Raw genomic sequence first — 13,974 nt, 5'->3', positions numbered from 1 at the left:
CATTTTTCCCTTCAGAGACAGGTTTCTTTCCCACTCCCAGAGAAAAAGTGACTTCTTGCAATGTGCATAAGCTGCAACTTCAACTAAACCTGGATCTCCCACGTAAGACAGTTGAAATAATGTCCTCTCTTAGTATGGAGTGACAAGCTGTGATAAATAGACTGGTTTCTCTGACTAACGTGTACCTAGTCAAATATTAATGAGCCAGCACACAGAAGCATGAAATAATCTTTTAGATTTTACATTAAGTGCATAGATTAAAGAGATGTTATTTTACTGTGATGCACAGAATTATGTCATTTCAGCTTAGAGTAACTGTTAACCACATCAAATTGAAATGATCCTTGGTTTTGTTTTAAAGAGCATAGAAGAACAAGAAGTAGAGGAAAAGCAGAAGTAGAAATGGAGTATGAGACTATAGTGAAAGTGAGTGAAACATTCCCCTTTTTATCTAGTAATGCTAATGTCGTTTTCATTTTACATGTCAAAACTAAGTCAGGAGCATCCACAATCTACTGCCTGGTGGTTCTTCCGAAAACTTGGAGTAATTACAGCTCTGATATTTATCTGCTAGCATAACATATGCTGCTACTGACCATTACATCCCTTTTATACTGTCAAAGCGATTTGTGGCTTCTCCAAATCATACCTCACCCCGTTGTCTCCCTGCCTGTTTTATTTATTGCTACCTTTGCCTCACCTCAGTGCAGTGGTCAGGGGCTGTGTGTAACAGCATGATTGTACAAGCTTTCTTTCCACAGCCCTTTGGGTCATCAGAATATCGTCTCTTCTCTGCTGACAGTAGCTGCAGTACTCTCAGATCAGAAAACCAGGCACTATGAAATGTCTCTCAAAGAGGTAAAGAAGATTGATGAGGGGGTGGGGGGATGCAGGGTTAGGAATTTAGAGAATCTGAATGTAGAGTATGAGATGGGGAAGGGTATTGAAGGTAGGAATTATAGGTACTCCTGAAGTTTACCAAGCAGATAAATTAAGGATTTGTCATCTGGGACACCAGAGTATGGGATAAAGAAAGGATTAACCAGGGTATCAGAGCAGGAGGGGAAACTGGGGGACAAAGAGAAATAATGTATTAATATGAATCAATAAAACAGGATTAGTGAAGCTGAAAGAGGAAGATTTAGAGGTAAGGGAGTGAGTTTTTCAGAGAGGAAGGAAGGAAACAGAAGACAACTGAGGCACGGCAGGCAGCCTGGAAGAAAGATGAAAGCAGACTGAAGTAAAAGAGTTTTTTTTCATTGCTTTATGGAAAAGCTGATGATTAGAACATGCTAATGAAGTTCTGTTTTGGGGGTAACTGCTGTCAAGAGATACAATTATGTATAACCAAACTTCTTGAAACCTCTACAAATGCAGTTATGCTAGGAGGACTCAAGCTTTCACTGTCAAGGGGTAGCAGCAAGCCATAGCTTTGCCACTGAATCAGTGACTCCTGCTTGCTTTTTATTTTTATTTAATATTGCACCTTCTACTGATTTCTTTTGGAGTGCTCTGACATGCTTTAGTTGTCTTTGAGGAGAGAAATCCCATGGCTTCTCAGGAAGGACTGTATTTGATGACAAAACCTGCCTTTCTGCTGCAGTTACCTGGATGCAAAGGATTTTGGTTGATTGCCAGGCAGGCAGTGTTTGCTTTTCAGTGGCCTCAGGCTCAACTCACACATGTATGCAGGAGTAAAGGGAGGTTTCTCAAGGGAGCTGCAGCTCCTCCTTTCTATGAAACATCCTTTGTAGCTTTTCACCATCCCCCACAAGGTCTTAACAGTAGTTCTGTAATTTGTAGTCCTTCCTAGTGACAACCAAGGCTCCGATCTGGAACTACCTCTCTGCCAGTCTGTGTGGAGTCAGTACCAGTGTTCAGCAGTGAAGGCACAGGTTTGTCGTGAGCACTGTTCTGCTCCTTAGCCAGCATCAGTGTGGTGGTTCCTTGTGTTTTGCCCCCAAGGGTGCTTTAGGATTTTTTGTTTGGTTTTTTAAATCATTATCATGTGTATGTGTATGGATGTGTACTGGCAAGAAAGAGGGAACCAACTCTCTATGTCTGATCGATGCCTTGCACAACACCAAATGACTTCTATACTTTAATGAAAGGCAAATGCTAAGTAAGTTTACTGCTTTATAAAATGTGACTATAGCTTGATTTTACAGACTTTTTTACTGTGAATCACCTGGTCTCCGCCCACATGGGCACCAGCATATTCTTCATATATCTATACATATCACTATATGCTTATTGCTTATTTAAAGGGTTTTGTTTTAACAAAATAAGGGATCATTTTTTCAAACACTTGTTAAAAAGAACATAATTCTCTCTCTATATATATTGTTTAGTTCTCTGATGTGGTAAGGTTAGAGATTTAAACTGCTAGGTGGGGTCCTGATTTTGTGAATGCTGTTTTCCTCTTGGAAACTGCCAAGGCAACTAAAAGGGCATGTTTCCGCAGCACAGTAATTGTCCTAGAAGAAAGCAGAGCCCATAATGAATATGTTGGCACCTTGACAGTATTCAAGAGTGACTTACTGAAGATGGCAAAATTAAATTGGCAATTGCTCACTAGGGAGCTGGGATCTCTTTGTTGTTTCTGTTTAAGTGTCACAAGAATATTGATTTCTGTTCCTGAGGGATGTTTTGTCTTCCTTTCCTAAAGAGCAGGAAGATAGAAGCAGAGTGGAGCTGAGCTGCCTTGAAACAACTCAGTGAACACTGAAAAGGCAGAAGTACTTGTTTTAACTCTGTTCTCATCATACATCATATACATTTTAAACAATATTAAGTCTACCTCATACTACCAACCTTGGTCAAATTAGGATATCTTGGGAGGATGGTGGGAACCTGAGCAAATCCAATTGCTCTTGCACAGTTAGAAGAACATCATACCCCAGAGAACAACCTCCTGTGGCACCATGTCACCACTTATGACACCACTGGAATCATTCTTCCCTTTGGTTTGTCCTGCTCTCAGGACTTCAGCCTCATACACTGTGTTAAGGAAATGATATAGTTATACATTGTGGAATTACCATTCAGTGTACATTATCTGTGGGTAGGCTGAGCACTGAATACACAGAAAGCTCCAAACTGGGACGAAAGAATCCATCACCCTAAGGTTTACCTTGCTCCAAAGCAAATATGAGAATGATGGGAGGAAACCTTCTTTTTCTGATGCTTTTTTCTATTCTCACCACTGCATCCACAGGAGAAAGCACTTTGAATGCACTGAAGTACCTGGATAGGAGGAGGGCAGGCTGTGCAGAAGGAAAGAATCAATTTTTCCTGCAGGCCAAAAATTAGTGTCTCTGCTCTTGCTCCCAAGTAAGAAACCACTGGCTTTGGGTTGATAAAAACCTCTAATGACCTTAGAGAATATTTTTATGCAGGGAAGGCTTATAATCCTTCTAAGCCATGATAATAGCTGTCTGCAAATACAGAGCTTTTACTCCAGTTTACAACTTTATTCAGCATCTATCTGAATCCATTAGTGACCAAATATAAGTCATCTGTAAGGGAAATGTCATTTAGTTAACAGTTATGTTTGTCAACAGCAGAAACCTAAGGTAACATTTTTGAGGCAGAAAAAGAGAATGTAGATGTGCAAGTCTGGTCTGAACATGCAGCTTTTCTTATTCCATGCAAAATGTCTTTTCCACCAGGACATTTTGGTCAGGTAGGGATGGCTCATGAGACCTCTAAAATGTAGGACATAAAAGCTTCTGCTACACTTTCCTCATCCTGTAAGCCATGCTTCAAATGAACATTTAAGTGCACAATAAGAGTTTTTCAGTGGGGCTTCAACCATGTGTAGGTGGTGTCCAGAATCAAGATGGCAGGTTTTCTGATGCTGGATTTTTGTAAGTCTTTTGACAGTTGTTATACACAACCTGAATTCTTAAGAGTGCAATGTCAGCCTCTGTGTTTAATTACTGTATGGCCCTCGGGAATGATATTGCATGAGGTAGCTCACATTCTGACAGCTTTATTTTCACCAAGTAGGTGTTAAAGCCTGAATAAAACATACACTGTGGTGCTCAGGCATAGGACAAATTATTTCACAACCTGCTGATATTGAAGATTGGTATTTCTAGAAACTATTAGTGTGTATAATAGCTTATCTGTGGTCTTTGTTGAGGTTATTTATATTTGTATATTTAGAAGTGCCTGTCTGTGGATTAGTTTTATTCTACAGGGCCTTATATAGGTCAGTGAGATCTCAGTGTAGTGCATCTGCTTTTCAAATACTCCTTTCTGCTGAAGATTCTGTAGGTTCAGTTTTCAAAGCAGAGATTGGGTTTCAGAAATAAGTGTATTTCCAACATGACTGATGGCCTTGGCAGCAATTAAATTCTTCCCTGTTCTTTTAGTAATACACCTTATACCACATAGCTCAGATGCTGCCGAAGTTGAGATGTGATAGATATACAAGTCTTTAATGCTAAGTAACATGGAGATTGTAGAAGCTCCTGGGAATGATAACTCACTGTCAGTCTTTTTCTCAAGAAATCATTGTCATTCTGAGCAGGGGCTCACACTCTCCATGGTACAATGTAATAAATTCTGCAGTAACTTGTCCTCAGTTCATTGTCAGTGTTAATATCTCCTCTTGGCCTGGAATACCCGTCATTCCATTCTGTATTCATGCAGACACAACTGTGAGTCCCACTTAAAAATATCAATTGGTTGAAAATTAATTCAAATTTTAAAGTTATTACTTAGCAGTTTTACTTTTTTAAGTGATTTTCTTAAGACAAGGTTAATTTCTTGTCATATCAGCTGCCCTTTAGTGAATGCAACTCACTCTTAGGCAGATTTAGTTCAGTGACATAAACCATGTTTGAGGATTTTGCATGGGCCAAGATCCTCTGTACTGGCTGCTGCAGGAAATGACAGAGTGTGAAAAAGTAATAAGTCTGGTCACAGGTCCAGATTTTTTATGTGCAGTAAGTGTCTGGTTTCCCATCCAATCACCAATAATGTGGAGGGTACATACTGTCAATATGGAAGATACCTGCTAAGAAGTTAAAGTATTCTGGGCCTTGCTGTATTCCTTTATAAAAAAAATCCTGAGCAAGTAAGCTTCACCACCCAGTCCTCCCAGTGTGATCATCTGTTACACCTACCCACCATGACAGTGTTCATTTTCATGTCTAATTCTGTCACTATCAGAGACTTCCAGTGGGTCCCCCTCTTACAGTATGCTGGAGATAAGAAAAAAAATAAAATAAATGATCTTTGATAAGTATCTCACCAAAGATCCCCTTTGTACCTCTCCTCCCTAAGCAAACTGTGTCTGAATATTTCAGACTTGTTCAGAATATGTATGAATATTTCAGTAATGTGAACTTTTATACATAATTTCTTTTTCCCACTGAAGTCTTTCTTTTGATTTACTTAAAAATAAGCAGATGCTTTGGTTTCCTCCTGTTTTCTAAGTATACACATTCACACGCACACAGACGTGTCCTTAGAAGACTGGCTCAGTTTCACCCTCCCACCCCCCATAACAATTAATTAGTATTAGTAGGAGCACTGTTTTAATAAACATGGGTAAAGTAGCAGATTTTAGTGTCTTTGGTAAGAGTCACATATTGAGTGCAGGATACCCATATCAGGAAATCTCACAATGGCTAGGCTGAACATTATAAGGGGATCTCTTGTATACTGCTGTTGTCTCGGGATGAAAACAGCTGTATTACACCCAGAAAGTTGGCTGTCCAGTGCTCTGCCTTTCCTTATTTAAAAGTACAGTTAAGTGTAGGATCCAGGAGACAGTAAGGTGGACAAGCTCAGTAACTGTTAGTGTAGCCTGCAGGGAAGACTGGCAGCAAGCTGCTGTAGTTTGACTCTAAAGCAGCATCCCTCTCAGGTATGAGTACCTCTGTCAGGTATGCTTTTCATCAAACAATATTTCAGATGCTTTTTTTCTTATTTCTATGGCCAGAAGACACCACTCCCAAGGCCTGTTCAAATATGCTGAATTACATCTCTGACTCCTTATTCAGGCTGCAGACACAGAGGGTTTGGGGTAAAGCACTTGTCATTTAATGGCTGCACTTATAAAAAGAATCCCACTTCCCCTCCTCAGTGCCACTGAGGACAGAGGCTGCAGTCAGTAGCTGTGACTGATGTGGCAGTCTGCGCCATGTACCTCTGACAGATGCCAGCATGACCAGCTGTAATGGTACAATTGCCACATTGTAATTTCAGTGGATCAGTGAAGCAAAATTTGACCAGGCAAAAAAAAATCAGTTGTCCTAAGATCTGTTCTGCAAAGACTGCAATGCTTCAAGGAGTGAGTTGAAGCCACCTTCAACTGTAACAGCAGGAAAGAGAGGCACTAGGAATGGTGTCTTCTCCTAGTACATAGACCAGATGCACCCAGCCTCTTACTTCTGAAAGTGTAACTAAAGTGTTTAAATTTCCCATTCACACTTACCTTGCATTTGTCAATGATCCTGTGGCCATATCTTCTTAATCAGGCATCCTTTAGATTATAGATGTTGCTGTCCTTCCTTTGCATTAATCACAAGTTCTGATCAGCTTTGAAACCAGCCATACTGTACTGTCAGAAATTGAATGCACTGAAAATGCAACACTGCAAATTAAACATGTGGGTAACGGCTTGTGGATTTGGCAGTCTGTGTTAACATGTGATGAGACAGAACAGTAAACTGAGAAAGAGTTCTCCTGTGAATTCAGTGCTCCGATTATCTCTTCTCCTTTATCCGAAGGGCTGTCTTGTTAGCCAAGACAGCTTGGTGCTTTGGCTTAATTTTCCTTGCATAATTTTAAACACAGATCGTGCTGCAATTAATGGATAGCCTAAAGACTTATTATTTCAAACTAATTGATATGTAAGAGAGTTTAAATAACATAAGTGCTACGAATTTTTTAGGAGTAACTTCTGTAACTGGCTCAGAATAATCTTTTTACTGTTATATGGAGTAGCAGATGACTTAATTATTCACTCACCATCACTAAATCTAATTCCTGTCCATAGTTCTGTAATTCTAAATACATTTCCACGAGATGGGAAAAAGATGGCATTTTACAGTCCTCTTCTAAAAGGCTTTTTGGCATGTTAATAATCTTGTTCATTTCTGATACTCCTCTACCATCATTTGGAATACTCCCAGAATTCAAGATAAAATGCTGTTATCCTCCACAAAATTGTGTACTCTCCATATACATTAAATAGAGCTTTAAACCAAGCAGCCAATGCTTTTAAAGTATTCTTTTGCATCCTTAAATAACTTGATCATTTATGAAAGGCCTTTGTTTTTCCAGTGCCCAATAAACTTATCTTCAGCTAGATTGTGCTCAGAATTGACATCAGAGAATATGCTGTAAAGCTGTGAGATCTCTCAAGAAGTTTTTAATGCTTTTGGAAGATGTCAAGTACTGAAGTAATAATAAAATGCTGATAGAGCATTAAAAAGATAAGTTCTTGTATTGGAAAGAGATTTTGTTCTACTGCCAATTTTTTTTTCCTTAAACAAGGTTTTGCATGGTACAACAATTTTCCAAGATAGAAGCTACGAATAGTGATACACAAAAATGAAATCAGATAAAAACCAAATTTGAGCTCTAAGGAGATCATGTTATTTATCTTGATGGTATGCCTCTCAGTGGGAAAAACAGCAGAAGTACCATAAAGAAGTGAAATACCATGAGATTCATCTCAGTTCAGGCCTACCCCTCTCGTGAACTAAATTTCAGTGATCTGTGTTAACATCAGAAGGAGAGAAGCCAAAGACTAAATCTATCACACACTAATGTTAGTAATAGCTCACTCTTCGTGTAGAAAGTTTGAGATCCGGATGAGACCCAGCATGACCTCTGCATGCTGTGGCCTAGTGAGACTGGTAAGGAAGGGAGGTACCAATGGAACTGATTCTTTGAGTAGTTTTAATTTGTAGTATCTCATATTTTCCTGTATCTGCTGACATTTAGGGAATTTGCATATCACCTTTTCTGGCAACAGGAAAGTCTGACTACAAAACTTACTGTGCTATTAGCAATATCATTAAGAGACCTGTTCAAGAGGACTTTAAGATATCCAGCTGCAGAGCAAGAAGAAAAGCATGCCGTAGTGCAAACCTAAACACACAAGCACTATGACTCATGTGGTTTCTTTCACTGTAGCTCACAAAACATATTCCACCACACTTGAGCTGACTTTAGGATGTGTGCTGGCTGATTGGGCTGCATCATTGCCAGGCTGGTAGTCTTTCACCCATAATAAGCACTAAGAGGGCAAAACTCTTTCAGTGGTTTCCTCTTCTCATGGACTTCAGATGCCTAACAGAAACCCAGATCTGATTGTACACAGAGAGAGTGGAAAGTGGTCAGGTCTGGACAAGAGAATAGCATCTGACCTTCTCTGTGGGACTTTATCTCCACTTGTCAGTTGGAGCAAGCTTGGATTTTAAGCAGCAACCTAGCCCTGTTTCCTACACTCATCCACACTTTCCATTCAATTACTAAGACAGGGTAGCTGAAAATCCTGAACCTCTGAAACATGGCTTTTGCCCTTCTCCTTTGTGAGTGAGATGACCTTCTGTCATCTGCTGAGGAAGCAGTATGTGCTTCATGCTGGTTTGTGCCAGTGGTTCTTTCATTTCACCTTGTGCCTGTACTTACATGGTTGCCGATACTGTAGATCTAAAATCCATCAAAGTCAATCACTGTCTTCTTGTAGACTTAAGAGCACTTTGGGTACCTTTAATAGTCAAGAGTTCAAGCTCCTCTGTGTGGCAGTGGGTCAGGCTTTGACTTGTTTATCTAACCTTATGGAGTTAACTTATGTCACATTTTTCATGGTGGGGTGCTTACTGAACATCATTAAAACAAGTTTCCTGCACAGTTCATTTAAACTTGATGGGCAATTAGAGAGTTGCCCAAGTTTGCAAGCGTCAGTGTTAAGGCAGCCTTTGGAAAAAATGTTTAAATAAAAAACAACTGAACTGAAATATTAATCCCTTGAACTTAATCACAAGGATGGCTCCATTAACCTCCCACTGCATAGTACTACTTAATCCAGTAACAGCAGTACAGACAAGAAGAGGAGGTTTTTCCCTTTTAAGTTCATCGTAGTATGAGGAAATGAAAACTTTCAGGCTGTTTTTAATTAGGTTGAAGCTCTGGGCAGTGCCATACTTGTATTATGCTATGAAGTCTTTAGGAGTTGCAGTTGAAATTCCACACAAATTTTGCTTCTCAAGTCAAGTGCATTGTGTAATACAGCACAAAACAAGATGTGGTGGATGTACAGATGAAACAATGGTTGCGGTGGAGAAAAGTGAGGATAATAGTAACACAGAGCACAGACCAGCCATAAGCAGCGTCAGACACTGCTGCCTTAGTAACAGTGCTACATTTCCACTTGATGCTCATTATATAATCATGATAGTATGCATCTCTATATAACTGAATTGAGTCCCAGATTCTTGTCATAGTTAAACTCAGCCTCAAAACTTCCCTGATACTTGGAAGTAAAAAGGCCAAGATACTGAACAATCATTTCTGGAAGATGGAAAATAGGGAACAGTAGTTCTGTCTCTGCTGTTAGACTCCTGCCAGGTTCTGAATGGATTTCTTCATTAGCTTGCTATGTTTGAAAAGAATGGGTCAGTCTCTAAATTGGCTCATCCTTTAGGGAGAGTCAATGCACATCTCTGCTAATAGCGAAGTGGAAGCTAGATTCATGTTGTTAATGAGTTAGGAAATATTTTGGAATAGCCTTTGTTGTGACAAGGCATTACGAAACTTCAACTGCTTGAAAAGATTTTAAAAGAAATTTCTACAGCTTTGATCTTTATTCCAAGTGTGCTTGCTTTCTAGTCTAAAAGTGTTCATTTTCAACAGGATATTAACAGAAGGAATACCTGCTCAGTAATTTTCCAAGCAGACTTTTCAGTGAGGCTCCATCCTGCAGAGACTTTCTGATGTGAAGAGGTATAGTCAGTGCAAGGTAAACTTCAAAGTGCAGCATAAGACTTCATCAGTGTGATTATGTTTTGAACTTCTGATGGCTTACTTCTAAACCTCTGTGCAGCTCTCTGACAATTATCAATGACAGGGAAATTATAGTGAGCATGTACCTTAAGAAACACGCCACCTCAAGACACAAGGACCTCAGTGTATATTAGGAGATTGTACTACTTACTCAAAACAGGCTTGAGCGTCTGGGCTGTGTAGGAAGGGTACAGCAGTGAAAGGAAGAGGCAGACTTAATTACATAACTCTGCTCCTTTTCCATTAAATAGCAACCCAATGCCACTAAAGAGAGAGAAAGAAATAGATTATTTATTTCCTTTTCATTGTCATTTTTGAGAAGAAATCTGTGCTTGGAAGGAATTTTCTGCCATAGTGATGGGACCTGTTAGAGATGTCCTGCCAAGAGTCAGGTATGGGCAACTCTAATTTTCTAATTACAGGGTGAAAGCTGCTTTGTTAAACCATATTTGGAGTTCAGTTTAGGTGATTTTCACCACTTTTTTGTCAGATATGTACTTCACCAGCTCCTGAGCCTTCATACAGGAGGCCTTAAGTACCCAAAGCTTTCTCTTCTTGTCTCTCCTCTTTCAAAATTAGCCAGAATCTCACACTTGACAGGACAGCACCACTTGTAAGCAAAACATTGTACATAAAGTGACCCCACAGATTCCAGGGTCCCCCAGGAGACACCCTAGTCAGCTGCTGTGCTGCTGCATAGTTCTGAGCCCTGCATTCTCTAATCCACCTGGGATTTGAAATATTTCTGGAATGGATTGTTGCTGTTACAACCTCAGGATGTCTTTTAAATGGAGTTTCCAAGGGACTGTTATGACCTCATGACCTAAGACTTAATAATACTGCTACTCTTCTGAACCCTGTGCTGTTGGACAGTCATCTGCCAGTTTACAAGGTACCTTGGAGGCATTGTGAAAGTGGAAGAAAGAATCACTTGTTAGAAGGTAATGGATGCACTGATCTTTCTTTGTTTGTTTGTTTTGAAGACATTATCCAAAATATGGACATCACTTTATAAAAGGAGCAATGAAGAAGCTCTAGTTGAACTGTGTCACTAGAGTTGTTTATCCTGGATCCACCCCAATAAACTAAGGGTAATGTGTGATTATAGATGAGATTTGAGTGGAGTTTCTCTGTATTTATTGCCTTGAAACTGAGCAGACCCTTTTGCTTACAGTGATGCTCACTTATTCTAGTGATAATGAAAGAGAGCAAAATGTAGCCTTAAAATGTTATACATGCTAATAGGGGATTTTTTTTCCATTCATACTAGCTTAAATTATCTTTATTCATATGCAGCATGAGATGCATAGGTCACATATTTATAGACTCATCAGAAAAACACTTGACAGCTTGAGAAAGCATTTATCCACAAAAGGAAACAATTACACAAAATAGTCATCAGAAAGAAGAACGATTCCAAGTATACAGCTTACAAGGCACAAAGCAAGGCTTTGCATGACAATAATCTGCTGTACTGATGAAGGAATGGGAAACAAAAGTTACTGTGAAGAAACTCCTCCCACAGAATTCAGTATAAGCTATCTCTTGAAACAATATGCAAGAGATATGAAATTACCACTAATAATACAACTGCCAGCACGCAGTTCAGCCCAAACCTTTCCAAGCCCTCTGGGCTCAATGGTAGATGGAGTGTTTCATGAGACTACAGCAGCAGCCAGCAGTAGAGGGTTTGGGTTTGATGGTAGCAGTAACAACACAGCATTGTTTGGCATGCTAGCAAACCAAAACACTGACATCTGGATCAATATCACAACAAGGGATCAGTTTAGACACACAAACAGTGAATTCTCACCTTTTGGGACAGATGGATGAGAAGTTCGGTTTGGACCATCTAACACATCTTCATCTGGATTTAGTGCATGGAAAAGATATCCTGAACTCCCTCTAGACCTGTGCCGTAGCTTCTGCATTCATGAGTCACCTACACAATCAGTATCATCAGTTTAGGCTTTTCCTGTAAGGGGCTTCCCTAACTCAAAAGTTTTCAGCAGAGGTACAATCCAGGGATGTCTATAGAGAATACATGTATAAGCTGGGCAACACTGATGAGTATCTTATCACTCAAACATTTATTTTTTAATGAACTCTTGGAACAGATGTGGCTTTACTATACAGGAAGTAAATATGAGTTTCTTTCTGATCTTTTAAAATCTAGGAGCCTTGGTCTCAGGTATCTTCACAGCCCCATTGTTTTAACTGAGGTTACAGTTAATGAAGATGGAGATGCAGATTGATGAAGGCCCTAAGGTTCCAGACTAATGCCTTGAGATAGCAGGTATTAAAGGGCTCATTTGTACATACATTAGGGAGGCACAGCAAATCACCTTTGCTTCAATGGGAAAGAGACACAGAGCTGAAACATGGAAGATAACAGGGAAGGTCAAAGGGGAAGTATATGAATAAGGGAAGATAACAGAGTATACAGTTTCTGGACTCCTTGGCTTGTGATCTTCAGGTGTCAAAGTGGGTTTTTGTCAAGCACACTTGCAGGCAGTTTCTGAGGACTAGTATCTGTACTGCATAACCTGCCCACAAGGCAGTAGTAGATCAGTCAAAACAACTCCTGAGCAAGTGACCCTGTGCTCTTAGGAATGTGTTGGACCTTGTATGTTAGATCTTGTGTGAAGGACTAAAGGAGCTTCATCTGGGAACAGAACAGTGTGAGGTGGGGGGCAGAGAAAAAGTGCTGAAGTTCATGTCTGTCACAGTCTGAAAAGTAACCATTATTTGAAAGCACAGTGATAGGCATGCACTGAGACCGAGATGTCTTAGTCTGAGGACATGAATTATTTCTAGTTGGTGTGAAAACATTTCCCACACCAGCTGTCATTTACCTAGGGCAGTGTTGTTCTGCACCATCTCTGACACCCAGTGCTCTTAGGTTTTCTTTAATGATTCCGTGCTCCAGCATCTTTTTGAGATAAAACCTTAGCTACCTGAACAGTCTTGTTTCATGTGCAGCTATATTGTTTATGAGTAGCTATGTTAAACCCAAATGTTAACACGGTTGCATGTTCTTTTATGCACATGCTTGCAGTTGCTGGGAGAAAAAGAGAGCATTTAGGTGCTCTCTGAACATGTAGAGTTGTGAACTCCTTTCCCAGGCCTGAATAAACAGCTTTCCAAGAAACTGCATTTGCCAACTACTTTCTTTGGGCCATCCTTCCAGATGGCAGAGGTGGCTATATCACTTTTGGAAAGGTCCTGCAGAGGAGTTCCAGGTCTCCTCAAACCCATCATTCTCACCTGAAGTCATCACCTTCTGCAGCCCCTATAGCATGCCGAGTGCTGCAGAGGAATTGTGGCCATCAGGCACATGGACAGATAAGCAGTGGTTAGTCCTTTGCCTTCCCAGCAGCAATCTGCTTAGTGGAGGGAATAACATGCTCCTTAATAAGAAACTCCTTCTGTTTCCAATTAAAAAAAATTGCTGCTTATAAATCACTTGATCCCCGAGCTTCATTTCTCAATTTCACTCTCCCTGCTATAGAGCTTCTATCTGCTTTTAACAATTCTTGCTACTCATATGTTTCTTAATGCTGTATCCCTTCAGAATGGCTTTCTAATTAAGTAGGCTCTCAAAATGAAAAGCAGCAGAGCACCAGCTTGCCTTCTCTCTGTACCCTTAATCTGGGAGTCCTCTATGTGCTATTTTGGAAGCTAAATTGAGGTCACTGACATTATGCATATTTGTTGTCTGATGCAGTCTTAAAAGCCCAAAATCCTCTATTCAAAGTGATCTTTAGGCACACGGGTCAAACATTTGCAGGAAGGAGACTGTTTGGAGATTTAGCAGATTTAGAGCAACAGGGGAGAAATGAGGAAGGGGCCACAATCTCAGACCAGTATTTCCTTTACAATAAGCTTTCACTGACCAGTGAAAAGATCAGTGTCACTGGTGTTAACAAAATAAACATTGAC

The 13,974-nt window shown here is 40.0% G+C and overlaps 1 protein-coding gene across 2 annotated transcripts in view; it reads left to right on the top strand.

Annotated features, from left to right (window-relative positions):
- The window catches only part of PLCB1 (phospholipase C beta 1), a 368,463-nt gene that overhangs the window by 344,401 nt on the left and 10,088 nt on the right, over positions 1-13,974 (top strand). Inside the window, exon 32 of one of the 2 annotated variants that reach the window (XM_068153206.1) lies at positions 362-426. The exons of the other annotated variant lie outside the window; for it this stretch is intronic. Coding sequence (XP_068009307.1) covers positions 362-400 — 39 coding nt within the window. The 3' untranslated portion in view covers positions 401-426. The remainder of the gene's footprint in view (positions 1-361; positions 427-13,974) is intronic. 2 annotated transcript variants of the gene reach the window in all.

Source organism: Melanerpes formicivorus, unplaced genomic scaffold (genome assembly GCF_026170545.1).
Source record: "Melanerpes formicivorus ecotype bairdi unplaced genomic scaffold, bMelFor1.0.p_v2 SCAF_25, whole genome shotgun sequence".
NCBI lineage: Eukaryota > Metazoa > Chordata > Aves > Piciformes > Picidae > Melanerpes > Melanerpes formicivorus.
The sequence above is the reverse complement of the archived record's forward strand: the minus strand, read 5'-3'. Positions and strand labels throughout refer to the sequence as shown.